The sequence below is a fragment of the Apteryx mantelli genome, chromosome 2 (assembly GCF_036417845.1).
Source record: "Apteryx mantelli isolate bAptMan1 chromosome 2, bAptMan1.hap1, whole genome shotgun sequence".
Lineage (NCBI taxonomy): Eukaryota > Metazoa > Chordata > Aves > Apterygiformes > Apterygidae > Apteryx > Apteryx mantelli.
The window spans coordinates 83,689,181-83,705,469 of record NC_089979.1 but is presented as its reverse complement, the minus strand read 5'-3'; the positions used below and the strand labels follow the sequence as shown (position 1 = coordinate 83,705,469).

Below are 16,289 nucleotides of genomic sequence, written 5' to 3'. Positions count from 1 at the left end.
TCTGCATGTCATTCAGGACACACAAGTCACCAGTTTGATTTTGGCCCCTGCCCATAAGAGGAAAAGAGACGTGCTGTCCATGCATGCACCAAGGCATCCGTGATTCCTGTGAGGAACCCGACAGAAATCGCACAAACAAGCAGACAGGAGGAGTGTATTAGCTTGGGCGCGTACTCCAGACTGCTGGCACGCAGAGTTTGTTCTACGCTGCAGGCTCTTGCCTTACATTCTCTTAGCACAGTCTCCCAGCAGTCCGGTCACTCCACAAAAATAACAAAGATCAATTTGAATTTAGCAACCACATTGTTTCTGTTTTACCTGCCCATTTATCTGCTTTGACACAAGGTGCTTTCGGGGCCATTCACATTATGTAAAAATACACAGTGAATGATTACTTCAAGGCTGCTTAACCTCTTGCCTATATTGTTACTTTTTTGCAAGTATTTATTTCTTACCTGGCAGCCTATTTTAATGTATTTCAAAAACTTTTCCCCTGTATCATGCTTTGTTTATCAAATATTTGTAGCTCCATCCTCTTTATAGGAGCAATACCAACACCTTTTCTGATATCTGAGTGAAGTCCTTTGCTTCCTCTTTGTTTGCTAAATAAATTTTAGTGAAAAATACTCAAAATGCCTACTAGGTCTTCTGGATTTACACATCTTTTAGTTTTATATAACTTTTCATCTTTAAAATATTTTCATTTTTAAATAATTTCAAGCTTAGCTACCCTGAGGGAATGGCACTTCCGTAAGAAAGCCACTGTTTACACCATTATAAGGTTTCCCTCAACCTTCCCCTCTCATCACCTAAGAAATTTTTTCTCATTTCTGTATTTTCAGTTTTATTTGTGGAATTACATATCATATATAAGTGAACTTGGGAGCTGTTGCTGGGCAGATAAAGGACAGAAGAATGAAAGAGTTGGAGAAAAGTTTGGATGCTGCCTGGGAAATGCTAGACGGATGGGTAAGCAGGAGCATGATGGAAGGTGGAAAGTAGGGCTCTGGTAGGAAGCCACTGAGCATCACTTCAAGAACTGAGGACAGGGGTTAAAGGCATGTGAGAAGATTTGAGTGGCAGCCTTAAATTCAAGGCAATCTCTCACATAACTTTTTTTTTTGCACCTACTTTTTGATAACTACAGTTAAAATAATAAAAATGATAATTGGAGGTCTTCTGGTTTTTAGAGTGGCTTTATATTTAAGTAAAAATGATGTATTTAAGATGGCAAACTACCATTTGAACTGAAACAAATTGTAAACCCTCTCTTCTCAGCTAGTGTAAGTCAGGAATAACTGTTGGCTACACCGGTGGAAAATGCACATTAAATAAAGCAAATTAGGAGCTCTAGAAGGAGGAAAAAAAAGAAAGAACGAACCAAAAAATACTCAGCTCTGTACATTGTTAAAGGTATATTGTGTACATCAGTTGTCAAGCTGCTTGCCTTTTGTTTTCCTTCAATTCACTGAAGTTACCAAAGTCCAATGATCCTCAGTGCTATAAATGTATTTTTGTTGCTCCATTCTGATACCTGGAATGAACTAATTAGTATGTGAGACTAGAAAACCCAAGGCACGGAAGATGATCATGTGGACCAGGGTTTAAAAAATGCAGTGTGGATGTGGCCAAGTCTACACTACTCGGTCCAGCACCCAGGCCTCGCTCTCTGACAGAGATAAGAAAGACCGTCTTTTATGTGTGCACAGATTGCTTCTCATGAAGTTAAGGGCTGTATCTTTGGCCTTCAGAATCTAAAAGTATTGGAGTTCTTCAGGAGGACGTAAAAAACAAAGTGATGCATACTGGAGAATATACTGTTAATAAGACCTATCAATAATATATTTTTATCCTTGCATACTTGAAAAATATTACTATAGAATAATCTAAAATTATACAGTGATGAGGTAGGCCCACCTAATTAACTAATACCTTAAGAAATAAAGTCATTTGCCAGATTATTATAGTTCTTATCTGCCAGATTATTGTAGTTCTCAGAATGCATATTTGAACATAATTTTAATTATAATGTTTGAATCTCCCTAAAGTCTGGTACTATAATAATAACTAATACACTTTGCCCTTTTAATAATTAATACACTTTGCCCCTTTAATGCTTTCCTTGCAAACATATTCAAACACCACACAAGCATTAATGACTTTAACCTCACAATGCATTTATGATGTAGAAATATTAGGTAAGAATCACTGAAGATAATGAACTGGAAAAAGACATACAGAATATCTGTTGTAGATCTGAATTTGAAATGTATATTTCCTTACTCTCACGTGAGTTATGTGCTTTAACTATCAGCAAGTACCCTTCAAAGTGAATTATCTATACAAGTAACAAATTGAAATAGCAGAATTTTTCTGCTCTTTCTGGTGGAAAAGTGGGGAAACACACACATTTTCCCCTGAAATAAATACACTAATGAATGCAACAGAACTAGTAGAGAAGTAGAAGAAAGGGCTACATATTCATGGAAATTATGTCAGAAAGGTATATGGTTACTTGTTACTACTGTAACTCAGCAAACAATAAGCTGGAGAACAGCACAGTGGATGTTTCCAAGTCTTTTTAAATGTCCCTTTTAAAGAAAAAAAATATGATTAATCTCCTCCCTCCTCTCCCCCAGTGAGGCAGTGGTTGTTTGCATACTGAAATCAGAAGGTGTTTGTAAGAAATGTGGAAAAGAAATGTAATCATATGCTTTTTCAAAACCTGTCATTATGAGAGTCTAAATCAGAAGATGCAAAAGGCTTTGGTGAGAAAATTAGCAAAAAAAAAAAAAAAGTGTGTGTGTGTATGTGTATATATATGTATATAATTTGTTAATAGGATTAATATGAAACAAGAAGGAAATGTTATACGTGCTATGGTAGAAAAGAGAATGTAGCATTAAGAATAGGTGGAAACAGCACTAATGAGGGAATGAACAAAAAAACTGGGGAAAAAGCCAAGTAACAGCAGCTATAAATGCTATCTGAAGAGAAAGACAAAAAGACAACCACAGGTAGAGATGACAGGCTAACTGTGGGATACCCAACCTGTAGATCAGATGTAAACCCAGAGGGAGGCTACATCATTATGAAATGTATATTGGCATCCCTAGTACAGAAGCTGAAAAGACCAGCTAGGAAGGATGACAGCTATTAGAAATGCTAAGAAATCAGTGCTGCTGAGACAGTAATTCATAGACAAAGTTGCTTAGCCCTGAAGATAAAGAATGGAATAAGGGTGACGAATGATTAGAGAATATCTAGGCTAGAACAGATGAATAGAGAAACATAACCTAATAAAAGAAAGGATGTGCTATAAAAAAACAAACATACAAACAAAAAAACCAACCAAACTTCTGGCCTAAATAGGAAAGACTTCTGAAAGATTGCCTAAAAGATGTCAACAGACAGAATCCACAGGAAAAGTCATACAGAAGAAAATAGACTCATCTGCCGCTCTGAAAAGAAGGCTTTGAATGAACAAAGAGAGATAGATAGACACATGAAGAATACAATGGGCAGAAGAGAAGATGGTAGGCAGAACTGGAAGAATATTCTGAGTCATAAACTTTGGGAGTCAGGAAAGAAAAAAGTGAAAGAGGATAAAGTATCTGGTAATCTATACAAAGACTTCAGGAGAGCAAGATGCCTTCTAGGCTATTGACCTAAATGCAAGATCCTGAAGTTGGCCCATTTATCTCTGCCTTTACCATGATTAATGAGCAGCAGAAGAAAGATGAACAGAACAACAAAGAACTTATGGGCCTTTGTTAACACACTGCAATTGATAATAGAAATAGCCAACATTTTCAGGTATCTATCTAGCTAATATCACAGCTTGAGGCAGAATTAAAAAATTGCTCTTTCTTGTCTGAAAAAGACTGGCATATGGCTGCATCACGGTTTGATATCTTAAGGGGTGTCAGGTACAGTATTAATAGTCTTTTTCTTACCTCCTGGCCCTCTTTGCTATGCTTTATAATGCAGGGCATTTTAGGATGGAGCAAACCCTGTACTCCAAGAGGCGTACAGATTTCAATTATTTGAAGCTGATGCTTCTTGCACATTTTTGCTACTTGTGCACTTCTTTTGCTGCATTTGGTAAAGAAAGCAGGACATTAGGTAATAACAGTCTTTTATGAATTGGGAAAGAAAATACTGGTGATTAAAAGTGGTTTATGAATTTACTTGGATATTAAGTAACAGATGCATGATGGAATACTGATGAATCATATATGCAATCTTGCTGAAAACTGTGAAATCAAGTGTATGAAGAACAGTTCTGAATACTAGCTACTGTTACACAGTATGCCTTTCTACAGTGTAGACTGCCTCTAGGTAGCTCTAATTGCAGTGAAGAATATGAATAAGCTTACATGGTAACAGGACTACCTTCTTTCTGGCATTCAGATATATGCATTTAGAGTTAATGTGAATATCTCAGCATGTGCTTGCAGCACAGATGTGTCCAAATACATAAAATAGTTGAAAAACTGAAAAATGGCTGTTTTTTTGAGAACTCTTAGAAAAGATGAGATTGCACCCATCCATATGAAACACTCACATTCAGTATTGGGATTGAAAGTGCAAGCACCAAATTACAGCAGAGGCCTTGAGAACACAGTCACAGAACAATACCAGAGGCCCCAAAGGTATTGCAAATTACTGGTCAAATTATGGACTGACCTGGTTTTAAGACATAACAAAAAAACAAAGAACAAATATCCAGCGTACATAACACATTCCATATATGGCGAAAATGCAGAGGCGATGACAAGAAGGTATAAAAGACAGTCACAGCCCCTACAAGAATTGGAACAAATGAAGAACAAAAAGAATGGTACCAATGCCCTGCTTTTTGATTTGCTATTTACCACATTTTGCTATTGCCACTCAGCAATCATATGTATTATCCTTTACTATTTAATTGGTTTAAATAAACTAGGATATTAAAGAGCAGTGTGTGTGCATGTGCGCATTATCACGTTTTGTGCTCCGGCTTTCCCACATAAGGTGATTGATACTGAAATACTGAGTAAAACTTAGATGTACAAACAACAGCAGGAGTGCAAGATATTCTATAAGCATATAGATACATTTTTAGTGGATAATTCTGTATAGTGCAATGTCATACTATGTTGGCATTGCTGGACTAGTTAGTGAAAATAGTACAGTCCTGTTAGCATCGTTCTCTTTACAGAATAACATACCCGCTATCTCCTAGCACAGGAAAGTGCCACCCTAATTTAGCTATGTTATTTCTCTTCCTGGTACCTATGCACAAGTCAATATTCATATTCTAAACTCTGCTTAATGTTTTCAGACACCTGTTTAAAAGTTGCATGTTTCTGTATGCTTACAGAGGTGAGTACCGCAGGAGACGCATACAAAGTGACAGTACAATTACAGCCAAAATTGTAATTTCTGATTACTTTCCTTATATCAATCATTCTGAAACTTTGCTAGTCTATGGTCAACTATACCAGGTAAGAAATGGTATACTGGCAACATTACAATTAAAATACAGTCATCTCGGGAGAGCAATACATATAGCAGTGGAGAATCTCCTTTTTCTATTTTCCTTTTGGTGGGTGGGTGTTGTTGCCTTTACAGAAATAATTTTTGATTTTCATTTTCCATAAACTTCTTCTATAAGGTTTCTGTACTAAAAACACTCAAAATGTATGATGCTTGAAAAAAAATCTAAGCTAGTAATTTAAAAAATATTTTATAACTAAATGTAGTGTTCCATAATTAATTAAAATATAAATACATGAAGATTTTCTGGCATACCAACTTTAAAATTTCAAATTAATTATATTTGGCTCAAAATTTTTTATGCAGGTTTTTCTTTTAGAACATTTGTACTCATTTCTTTCTTCTTTCAGCCTTCAGTTCAGAGATCACAGGATAGATTGTTTAAGTTGGGAAATTAAATTAGTATTATGAAGAAATGAATCAACTTTGATTCCTGAAAAAAACAGATCTTATAAAATCATGTCATCCAGTCACGGACCACAGATGATAACATATGCCTCCAGGGATCAGTTATAAAGCTAAAAGCAAATTCTACCTATCACGTGGTGAGTAGTCTAGTAGTTGAACAACCACATTTAAAAAAACCAGGAACACGATGGATTTTAGCTTAGTTACAATTCTCAAATAATTCTCTAAATTATAGTGATTTTAAAGTCTTTTCATTTTAGCACAAAGAGTTGTGCAAGATACAGGATTAGCACTCTAAGCACATCCAAGATATTTTGGTCTTTACCCATCAGATCAGTGTTTTGGATATTTTTCTTATCATCTTTCTTATCTCTTTTTTTTATATTTTTTGTTGGTGGTGTTGTTGCTGCTGCTGTTGCTGCAGTGCAGCACTTTCAAAATTTGTATAACTCGGTGGACATACAGATACACCAGCACCTAGTATCTTGAATACTTTAGAATCATTGAAATAATGCCATAGATATTTGAAAATCCTTAAGAAAAATATCTTTTTTATGTAATTGAGACTGGGAAAATTATGAGTCAATAGTTTATAACTGAACATTATATAATAGCATAATATTTAATGAAACACAATAAATCACTTTGTGAAAACTTTCCAAGAATATTTTAAGCAATGCCTACTGGGATTTATGTATAGAAAGAACATGAGGAAGAAAGTGGAAGCTCTAAGATGTCTTTTTCAGTTCTACTGTAATCTTGCCACGTGCCTTTCTCTCTAGAAAATGCAACAGTTCTCTTACAAAATGCTCTGTTAAAACTGCATATATTTACTGAAACATGGTTCTAGAAAAGCTATCAGTAAATGAGTAAATCTGTGTTACATTTTTGTTTTAACAGTAAATATAACAGAAGCCTTTTCAACTCTCCTCTTTAAGGGGACTAGCTTGACTGGATCCCAGCATAGCCCTATGCAATCATCTAACATATTTCTTTGTCTTTTCTTTTCTTTTCTTTTTTCTTTTTCTTTTTCCTTTTTTTTTTTTAATACTAAGAACTGCTTGCTGAGTGTTGGGACTTTTTAATTATTCAGTCACAAATGACAAGGAGATTGAAACACCATCCTATAAGGAATAGAAAATTATTAGTATTACGCTTCCATACACTGCTGTAGAGCTTTGCAGAGTCCATTATCTTTTAGTAATTGTGTACCTTTTTGGTTTTAAATATCATCCAAAGGAAAGTAAGTACTACAACTCAAATAATACATACAAATACATACAAATACACACATATTCCAAAATGTGATTGTGATTGAATCTGACTAGTTGGCATGATGCTGGCCACGACTTTGTGTTAGCTTCATGTAATAAAATTCTGACACAGGCATCAAATACTGTTAATCTTAGTTACACTTATCACATAGTCATGGTCAGCAAACTGTAAGCTAATTCAGTTTTTCACAAATGTTCAGTCAATGTAAAGTGTCCTAATGAAGAAGAGCCTTGGAAGGCTACAGGACAGATTCAAGCAAAAATTATCATAGCTCCATCAGAGCCCCCTGGTCTCCAGCTGGTGTTACACAGGTCTTCTCTTTAGAGGGAAGATATCAGGATCAGCCCAATCATACCAAGAACTAGATACATCAAGGAATGGCAAGGGTTTCACTAGTGTAAATTTCTAGTTAGTCAATCCTTGGCAACACAACCAACAACAAAGAGAAGAATAACATGTAGGGCTCATCCCTAGGAACCAAAAATAAAGTGAAAATAGAGGAAAGATGAACTCAAAAGCTGTTATTTATGCTGCCATTCATGAATAAGTTAAGAGAAGAACTGAAAGCAAAAGATTTGTCCATACGTTCAAAAAATGAATGCAAAGAGGAGAATAAAGAGGATGTCTACCTGCATCAACAGTACTAGAGTAAAAAAAAAAAAAAAAAAACACTCTAAAAAAACCCCCAAAAAACCCTACTGTCCTCAGCCACAGAATGAATGAGAGACAATCTCAATGCTTATCACCACTGAGGACCTCTAGTGAAAATGAAAGGAAAAATTCATTGAGCTTTTGACAAGCTAACTCATTGATCTTATTGTAACGGTTCTTACGGAGGAGGATGACTCACCATGAATTATTATCTATTTATACCTGTATATTCCAAATCACTGTAAATGAATATTTTAAAAATTCTAAGTAGAAATGTTCTCAAATCACAAAATCTGTTTCTGGATGCAATTCTAGTATTTGAACAAATATATCAAAACCTAAAAATATTTAGTTCATGAGCTAAAATTCTGGATGTGACTGATTTTACAGAGGATGGGGAAATTATTCTTCAAGTAACATACTTAGAGCAGTCACTTAAGCCTCAATATAAGTACTCACCCACTACTGACATTTCAGGAACACTCGCAGTATAAATTTCTTCTGGAAATGTTGGTTCATTGTCATTGATGTCATGGATTTTGATGACAAACTCAGATTCGGGTTCCACCGGTCTCAGAGTTTTTCTATTTATAGCTTGGGCACGCAGGGTGTAAAAGGCTTTCTCTTCCCTGTCAATTCTCCGAGTAGCGTGAATGTCACCAGTTTTCTCATCAATAATAAAAAGAGTACCAGCCCCATCTCCTGACAGAATGTATTTGAGGGATCCATCTCCCTTGTCCTGGTCAGAATGAAGCTGAAGCAAAAAACAGAGGAAGAAAAATAAAGTATTTTATTAGGAAGAAACAAAAGGTTTTTGTAATTACTATTATTTTTATATATTAAATAATTCTGCATGCAACAAGCAAGATTAATACCAACAAAACAGTCATGTTCAGTCCCCATTGACTTGCAGTCTTGGTGTTATACTGAGGCATCTTTTTACTAATTTAACTCCAAGAATCTTTTAGCTTGACTGCTGTGGCAGATTTTAGTTTTGCAGCAACACCTGTTCTCTGCTACGAAACCTTTGCACCATGAATCTCAAAGAAGAGTTTTATGTTAATGCTGACCTTTTCCCTCCTTGAAGAGATCCTATTAAAAATTCACAACCTGCTGTGTTAGTTGTAAATTCACTAAGCAGATAAAGGACATGGCAGGATACATGACAATTAAGGAAAATAGAACAACTGGTTCCATGTCATACTAATTTTAAATTTTTTATTTCATATTATTTACATTTCCCTAAATTGGAGAACATTTCATTTGGAGTCATTATCACTTTCACTCCATCTACTAGTATAAATAGCCTATGGGAAAGAAACAGATTTATTAAGCATTCAGCATTGATTTAATACCCATTATCTAAGTAATATAATGCACATCTTCCACTGCTAATGGCCTTTAGCACTGGACCACTCATAACAAAAAATATATTCTGTTACATTGCTTTGTTTAGTACAGTAATGTGGTTGGCTCATTCGATCCTTTGGATACACTTTACTATTATTTCTCTCATCACCTTTTCACAAAGTTCCTTGCAATCTCATTGATTTCATAACAACTGAAAGAATCTAGCATTTAGATTTATTTTCAGCTGGAAATGTATACTTTATTTATTTGTGATTCAGCAGAAGGGTCATATCAGGTAGAATTTCTGATTAATTTTTAAGAACCTTTTGAATATTCCTGATTTTATGCATGCAGTAATAAGAAAAGCATTTTATAACATATGAACAACCTATGCAGACATATGAAAAACTATGCAGATTATTGACTACCTATTCATAAGCCTATAGTGCCATATAGAAAAAATAACCATTAACTGTATTTACAAGATTTGCAAATGATGTAATTACTGTTGACGACTACTTGGTGGTAGGCAGTTTTATTTTGTAAATCGTGTAAAGCATGCTTAACTCTTTCATTAGTACACCTACATGTATAAAAGTGAAAAATAATACAAGATATAAGCAGAAAAAACACTGATAGATATAAAAATCCTAATTTGAGCCTGCATTATTTTTAACATTGATTTGTAAGCACAAAAATTAAGTGCAAATATAAAGATTGTTCTTAAAAACCAGACTCAAAAAGTATTCGAAAGTTCCAGAAAGTTTAAGATAAAACTAGGGCATCCTTTTCCTTTCCAGCATTCTGAACATAGTTATTTGAACACACATTAACAGCATCACATAGAATCATACAAAGATCACATCCAGTCCTCTGAAGGGTTTTTGTTAGTTCAAGGTCCCACTTCAGGTTATGGAAAACATCACAGGCTTAGGTCAATATAAATATCCCCCTTGGTACATGGTCATAGACATTTTTCTCTTTCTCTGTGGTGCCTTCCTATTATCTACAAAAGCATCTATTTTAAACTGGTATCAGAGGTAGAATATTAAACTAGAGGGCCTGTTAATTTTTGAATGTAGCATTTCCTTGGCTTTTGTGTTGAAACCAAACACATACAGTTGCACAGTGAAGCTGAAGTCAAACAGTAAACTTCTCTGCTGTGATGCATTTTCAGACACTGAATCTTTCCCAGGCAGTCACAGTGCATAGGACAGGATCATGCAGGATCTTGGACAAAAGTCTTCATCACAGAAGTTTAGGAAACTATCATTATTTTAGACTTTGCTTTTCTTTTTTTTTTTAATAAAGGTTTTCCTATTTTATTTCAATTCAGAAACAAACCTTGAGAATCACTGCAAATGTTTAGCAAAAATGACAAAGTATACTTTGCTTACATTAAATTTAAACTACACAGTGTATATTTACAATACATTTTCTTACTGCTTTCTTAATGAAGAACACGAAAAGAGCAGCAAAGAAGCAGCAAGAGAAATCTCTTGCAAGTAAATCCTGTTCTTTCTTTTCCTTCCATGTCTCTTGCTGACTCCAAACTGAAGGTTTCAAGCCATTCTCACTACCCTTTTGGCAACTAGTTTATTGTGAATTTTCATCCCTGCTGCTCTTTTCCCACAGTCCATTATAATTGTGTTCTTTCACCCTTTAATTAAAGAATTAATGTTCTTTTTAGAGGACTGAAGACTATGGACTATTTTATACTGTACTTCAGTGTAGCTACTCCTCAAAAGTGTATTAGATATTGTCTTCTCCTGGGTTTCCCAGGATATCACCTTATCTTCAAAAGTGTTTTGGTACCAAGAGCTCATTGGTGGCCTCTGACCACTAGACACAATATTGTCATGACAGCATCATGAAGGACAGCTATAGGAGGCTGCTCTTTCTCAGGCATCTGCATGTGAAATACAAAATCAGGGCCCTGTTGAGTGAGAAAGACTGAGGCAAGGTAAAAAAAATTTCTTCAAATGGGAACATTGCAATATTCTCATATGCTTTCCAAAGTTAGGTCTGGTATTACAAGTTCTCACAAACTCAGACCAGACAGCCATGTTAATAAGGAGAGCAAACTTTGGCCTCTTCAGGGACCTACTTGGAGGAATCCCATGGGTTAGGGCCCTAGAAGGAAGGGGCGTTCAAGAGAGCTGGTTAATATTCAAACACCACTTCCTCCAGGCTCAAGAGCAGTGCATCCCTATGAGTAGGAAGTCAAGCAAAGGAGGCAGGAGACCTGCGTGGATGAGCAAGGAGCTCCTGGCAAAACTCAACCAGAAGAAGGAAGTATACAGAAAGTGGAAAGGGGGACAGGCCACTTGGGAGGAATATAGGAACATTGTCAGAGCATGCAGGGATGTGACAAGGAAGGCTAAGGCCCGTTTGGAATTAAATCTGGCAAGGGATGTCAAGGACAACAAGAGGGCTTCTTCAAATACATCAGCAGCAAGAGGAAGACTAGGGAAAATGTGGGCCCTTTGCTGAATAGGGTGGGTGCCCTGGTGACGAAGGATGCAGAGAAGGCAGAGTTACTGAATGCCTTCTTTGCTTCAGTCTTTACTGGTCAGGCCGGCCCTCAGGAACCCCAGACCCTGGAGGCAAGAGAGAAAGTCTGGAGAAAGGAAGACTTTCCCTTGGTGGAGGAGGAGTGGGTTAGAGATCATTTAAGCAAGCCTGACACCCACAAATCCATGGGCCCTGATGGGATGCAGCCATGAGTGCTGAGGGAGCTGGTGGATGTTATTGCTCAGCTGCTCTCCATCATCTTTGAAAGGTCATGGAGAGCAGGAGAGGTGCCTGAAGGCTGGAAGAAAGCTGATGTCACCCCAGTCTTCCAAAAGGGCAAGAAGGAGGACCCAGGGAACTACAGGCCAGTCAGCCTCACCTCCATCCCTGGAAAGGTGATGGAGCAGCTCATCCTGGAGGCCATCTCCAAGCATGTGGAGGACAAGAAGGTGATCAGGAGTAGTCAGCATGGCTTCACCAAGGGGAAATCATGCCTAACCAATCTGATAGCCTTCTCTGATGGAATGACTGGCTGGGTAGATGAGGGGAGAGCAGTGGATGTTGTCTCCCTTGACTTCAGCAAGGCTTTCGACACTGTCTCCCATAACATCCTCATAGACAAGCTCAGGAAATGTGGGCTAGAGGAGTGGACAGTGAGGTGGATTGAGAACTGGCTGAATGGCAGAGCTCAGAGAGTTGTGATCAGCGGTGCAGAGTCCAGTTGGAGGCCTGTAGCTAGCGGTGTCCCCCAGGGGTCAGTCCTGGGTCCAGTCTTGTTCAACTTCTTCATCAATGACCTGGATGAAAGGACAGAGTGCACCCTCAGCAAGTTTGCTGACGATACAAAACTGGGAGGAGTGGCTGATACGCCAGAGGGCTGTGCTGCCATTCAGAGAGACCTGGACAGGCTGGAGAGGTGGGCGGAGAGGAACCTCATGAAGTTCAACAAAGGCAAGTGCAGGGTCCTGCACCTTGGGAGGAATAACCCCCTGCACCAGTACAGGCTGGGGGTTGACCTGCTGGAAAGCAGCTCTGCAGAGAAGGACCTGGGAGTGCTGGTGGACACCAAGTTAAGCATGAGGCAGCAGTGTGCCCTTGTGGCCAAGAAGGCCAATGGTCTCCTGGGGCGCATCAGGAAGAGTGTTGCCAGCAGGTGGAGGGAGGTGATCCTCCCCCTCTACTCAGCCCTGGTGAGGCCACATCTGGAGTACTGTGTCCAGTTCTGGGCTCCCCAGTACAAGAGGGATGTGGCACTACTGGAGCAAGTCCAGCGAAGGGCTACAAAGATGATTAGGGGACTGGAGCATCTCTCTTATGAGGAAAGGCTGAGGGAGCTGGGCCTGTTTAGCTTGGAGAAGAGAAGGCTGAGAGGAGATCTTATCAACGTGTACAAGTATCTGAAGGGAGGGTGTCGAGAGGATGGGACCAGACTCTTCACAGTGGTGCCCAGTGACAGGACGCGAGGCAACGGGCGCAAACTGAAACACAGACGCTTCCATCTGAACATGAGGAAAAACTTTTTCACTGTGAGGGTGACAGAGCACTGGACCAGGTTGCCCAGAGAGGTGGTGGAGTCTCCTTCCCTGGAGATATTCGAAACCTGCCTGGATGCAATCCTGTGCAATGTGCTCTAGGTGACCCTGCTTGAGCAGGGGGGTTGGACTAGATGATCTCCAGAGGTCCCTTCCAACCTCAGCGATTCTGTGATTCTGTGATTCTGTGTAACAATGAATTGAGGCTGCACTGCCTGATCGTTAACTCTGAAATCAGTTAGCAAACTCTGGCAATACCTACTCTAATAAATTTTCAATCACCAGAATAGTGTGGCCCCATGCAAACTGTTATGGGGAATAGTCCCTGGCCCAAGTTAACTCAAATCGTGCAAGGAAGTTGTTTGGGAGAGCAGTATTTAGCAAAAGCATGCCAGGGGCTTGTCTAATAATTTAACAATCCAGATATTCACTTTTCAGTACCTGGGAATGTTGTAGAAGCACAGACATAACATAGTGAACAGAACTAAATCTAAAAACAGAAGAAAACACCTGCCCTACAAAATATGAAGCTTTTAGACAACTATATTTAGATCCAATTCAGGATGTAAAGATCTTTCAACACACTCATTTGTTTAATGTGTAATCTACCATCAATGTAGATAATTTTTTATATCTTATCCTATAGCTCTCTGTAGGTCAAAAATTCTTACTAGGCTGATAAAAACATACAATTTTGAGACATCCATATAAAGACTTTTGGGAAAGTGATAGTTATATTTCAGAATAACATATTTAAAGAAAATATCAACCTGCACAGTTTAGAAGAATACTTTAAGCTATAACACTTTGCATTTTCTAAAAATTGTTGATCATTCCACTTCGGATTAGTAATTCAATTTCTATTTTAAGTATACACATAACAGTCCTCCGTTATTTTAGAAGAACTTCAAATTTAGAATGACACTTCAGAGAGTGTCTTTGGGAGACCAGGAACTGCAAAGTCATAAACACTATGAACAAGACTCCCAGAGATAATTAAAGGAGTGAAAATGCTTTTTAATTTATATATATACATATATACACACAAACATACATGTATATTAGAGGTAGTACATATATATATATATATGTAACATCATATATATATTTACTAAATATATATACACACACACACACACATACACACACACACACACACACATATATAATTATAAGTAAACAAGAAAACAGAATACCTCTCCTTTCATTTTGTTAGCTCTTAATTCAATCCAAAAGTTGTTAGAGGAATCAGTGTGGCTACAGATGGCCATATGTGCAAGACAGCCCTGAACACTGACTCTTTACCCAGCTCTGAAATGGATGAACATTATGTCAGTGAGCACTGCAAGGTTTCATCATTTTACTCTAGTATAAACTTCTCTGTTACTTTTAATATAAAGTGTTTTCTATAGTTGTTTTGGCTAATAGGCATCTGTGATTCATGTCAGCTAAGCTGAGAAATGGAGAGACATCTACTGCATTTAGCAATTTTTTTGCACAAAACGATCAGCTGTAAAGATGTGGTTTTGTTTTCATATTTGTTCCTGATATTTTGCAAACTCTTGTTTCAGTGAATTTCTTGCTTCTCCTCCACAAAAATACTTTCCTTCTCAGCTGTCAGCAGTACATGTGTTTTACATATACTTTATCTCACTGTACAGAAAAACAGAATATCTGTTGGTTTCATTTTATATAGCCCTGATTTATCATACAATAATTGCAATTACCATTTGTACCACATTTTTGCATATTTGGCCATCTACCTAAACTGTTGGTCAGACTCATAAATTAAGAAGGATTTCATAAGAATGATAAAGGACAGTATCGCTAAAAAAGATAATGAGTATGAGGCAACATTTAAGGGGGTGGAAAAGTGGAGCGTTACATAAATCCTTAAAATAGAAATTGAATTACAAATACAAAATAGAGAGAAAAAGAAGTTTAAAAAGATGGAGAAAATTTGGCTTCAATTACAATACAAGCAGACTTAAATCAGATGTATTACCTTCTTCTTCAAGGTAAATACAGCCATAAATACAGTTAGTTAATGAAAAGATGCCAGAAACAAATTCGACTCAGTATCTGTTTAGATCTGTAAAAGATCTTTCAGAAGATTTTAGATTAACAATGTAATAGCTCTACTCTAAAAATGGCTTGAAAATTACATTGTGGAAATTCTATGTTAATTGTCTTCCAAGTATTCAGATTAAACCTGCCCATTACAAGAGATTTTTTTTCTATCAATTCAAGCCAGCTCTGAAAGCTCCTAATGAAATATAAAGGTTATGAACTTTTTTGTAATATTTATTAGCATAAAAGTGCTAATCCTATTTCCATCAAGAAAGCCAGAAGATGCTACTGTGAAAAACAGAGAGCAGATTAGGTTAGTAAGACTCATTTTAACATATAAACTACCTCTGGAATTGGAAATGACTTATAGCAATGCCAGAGAGCAAGACTTTAAGATTTGCAACACCTATTTCTATTTGAATTTCTGATGCAGAAGTCATTTTATGAATTTTCAATGAGTGGTATCCATATAAGTAGAGATCAGAATATGACTGTACTAACAAACCAATCTTTAGTCCAAATTCTTACTTTAGGCATTAATGCAGTTAAAAACAATTTTTGTCTTATTTTATTATACTATAATATACAGGAAACTCCACTGTGTGGTTTACAGTTCTTTTTGCATTCTTCACCAAATGACAGACTACTCCATTATTACCTCAGTAAATGCATTTTTACTCTCCTACTTTGTACTAAAGTCATTTTTATTTTTATAATCTGGAAAATGTTTTTCAAACGTCCTTCTGCAATATATATTTTAATCTGAGTAACACAATATCAATGAGACCTCAGTACTCTCCTGAATTAATCTATATTTATTTAAAAGTACTGAATTTCCCCTCATTTTGAGGGCCAGTGTCATGGGCAAAGTTTAACCTACTGGCTCTTTTCTATGTAATTGTATTAGCCACGGGATGCTAATATACACTTGTGGAAGCATTCACAATT

General features: G+C 37.0%; 1 protein-coding gene across 1 annotated transcript in view; it reads right to left on the bottom strand.

Annotated features, from left to right (window-relative positions):
• Nucleotides 1-16,289, bottom strand: part of CDH10 (cadherin 10) — a 100,840-nt gene that overhangs the window by 30,021 nt on the left and 54,530 nt on the right. The window contains exon 4 of the mRNA XM_013952901.2: nt 8,335-8,629. Coding sequence (XP_013808355.2) covers nt 8,335-8,629 — 295 coding nt within the window. The remainder of the gene's footprint in view (nt 1-8,334; nt 8,630-16,289) is intronic.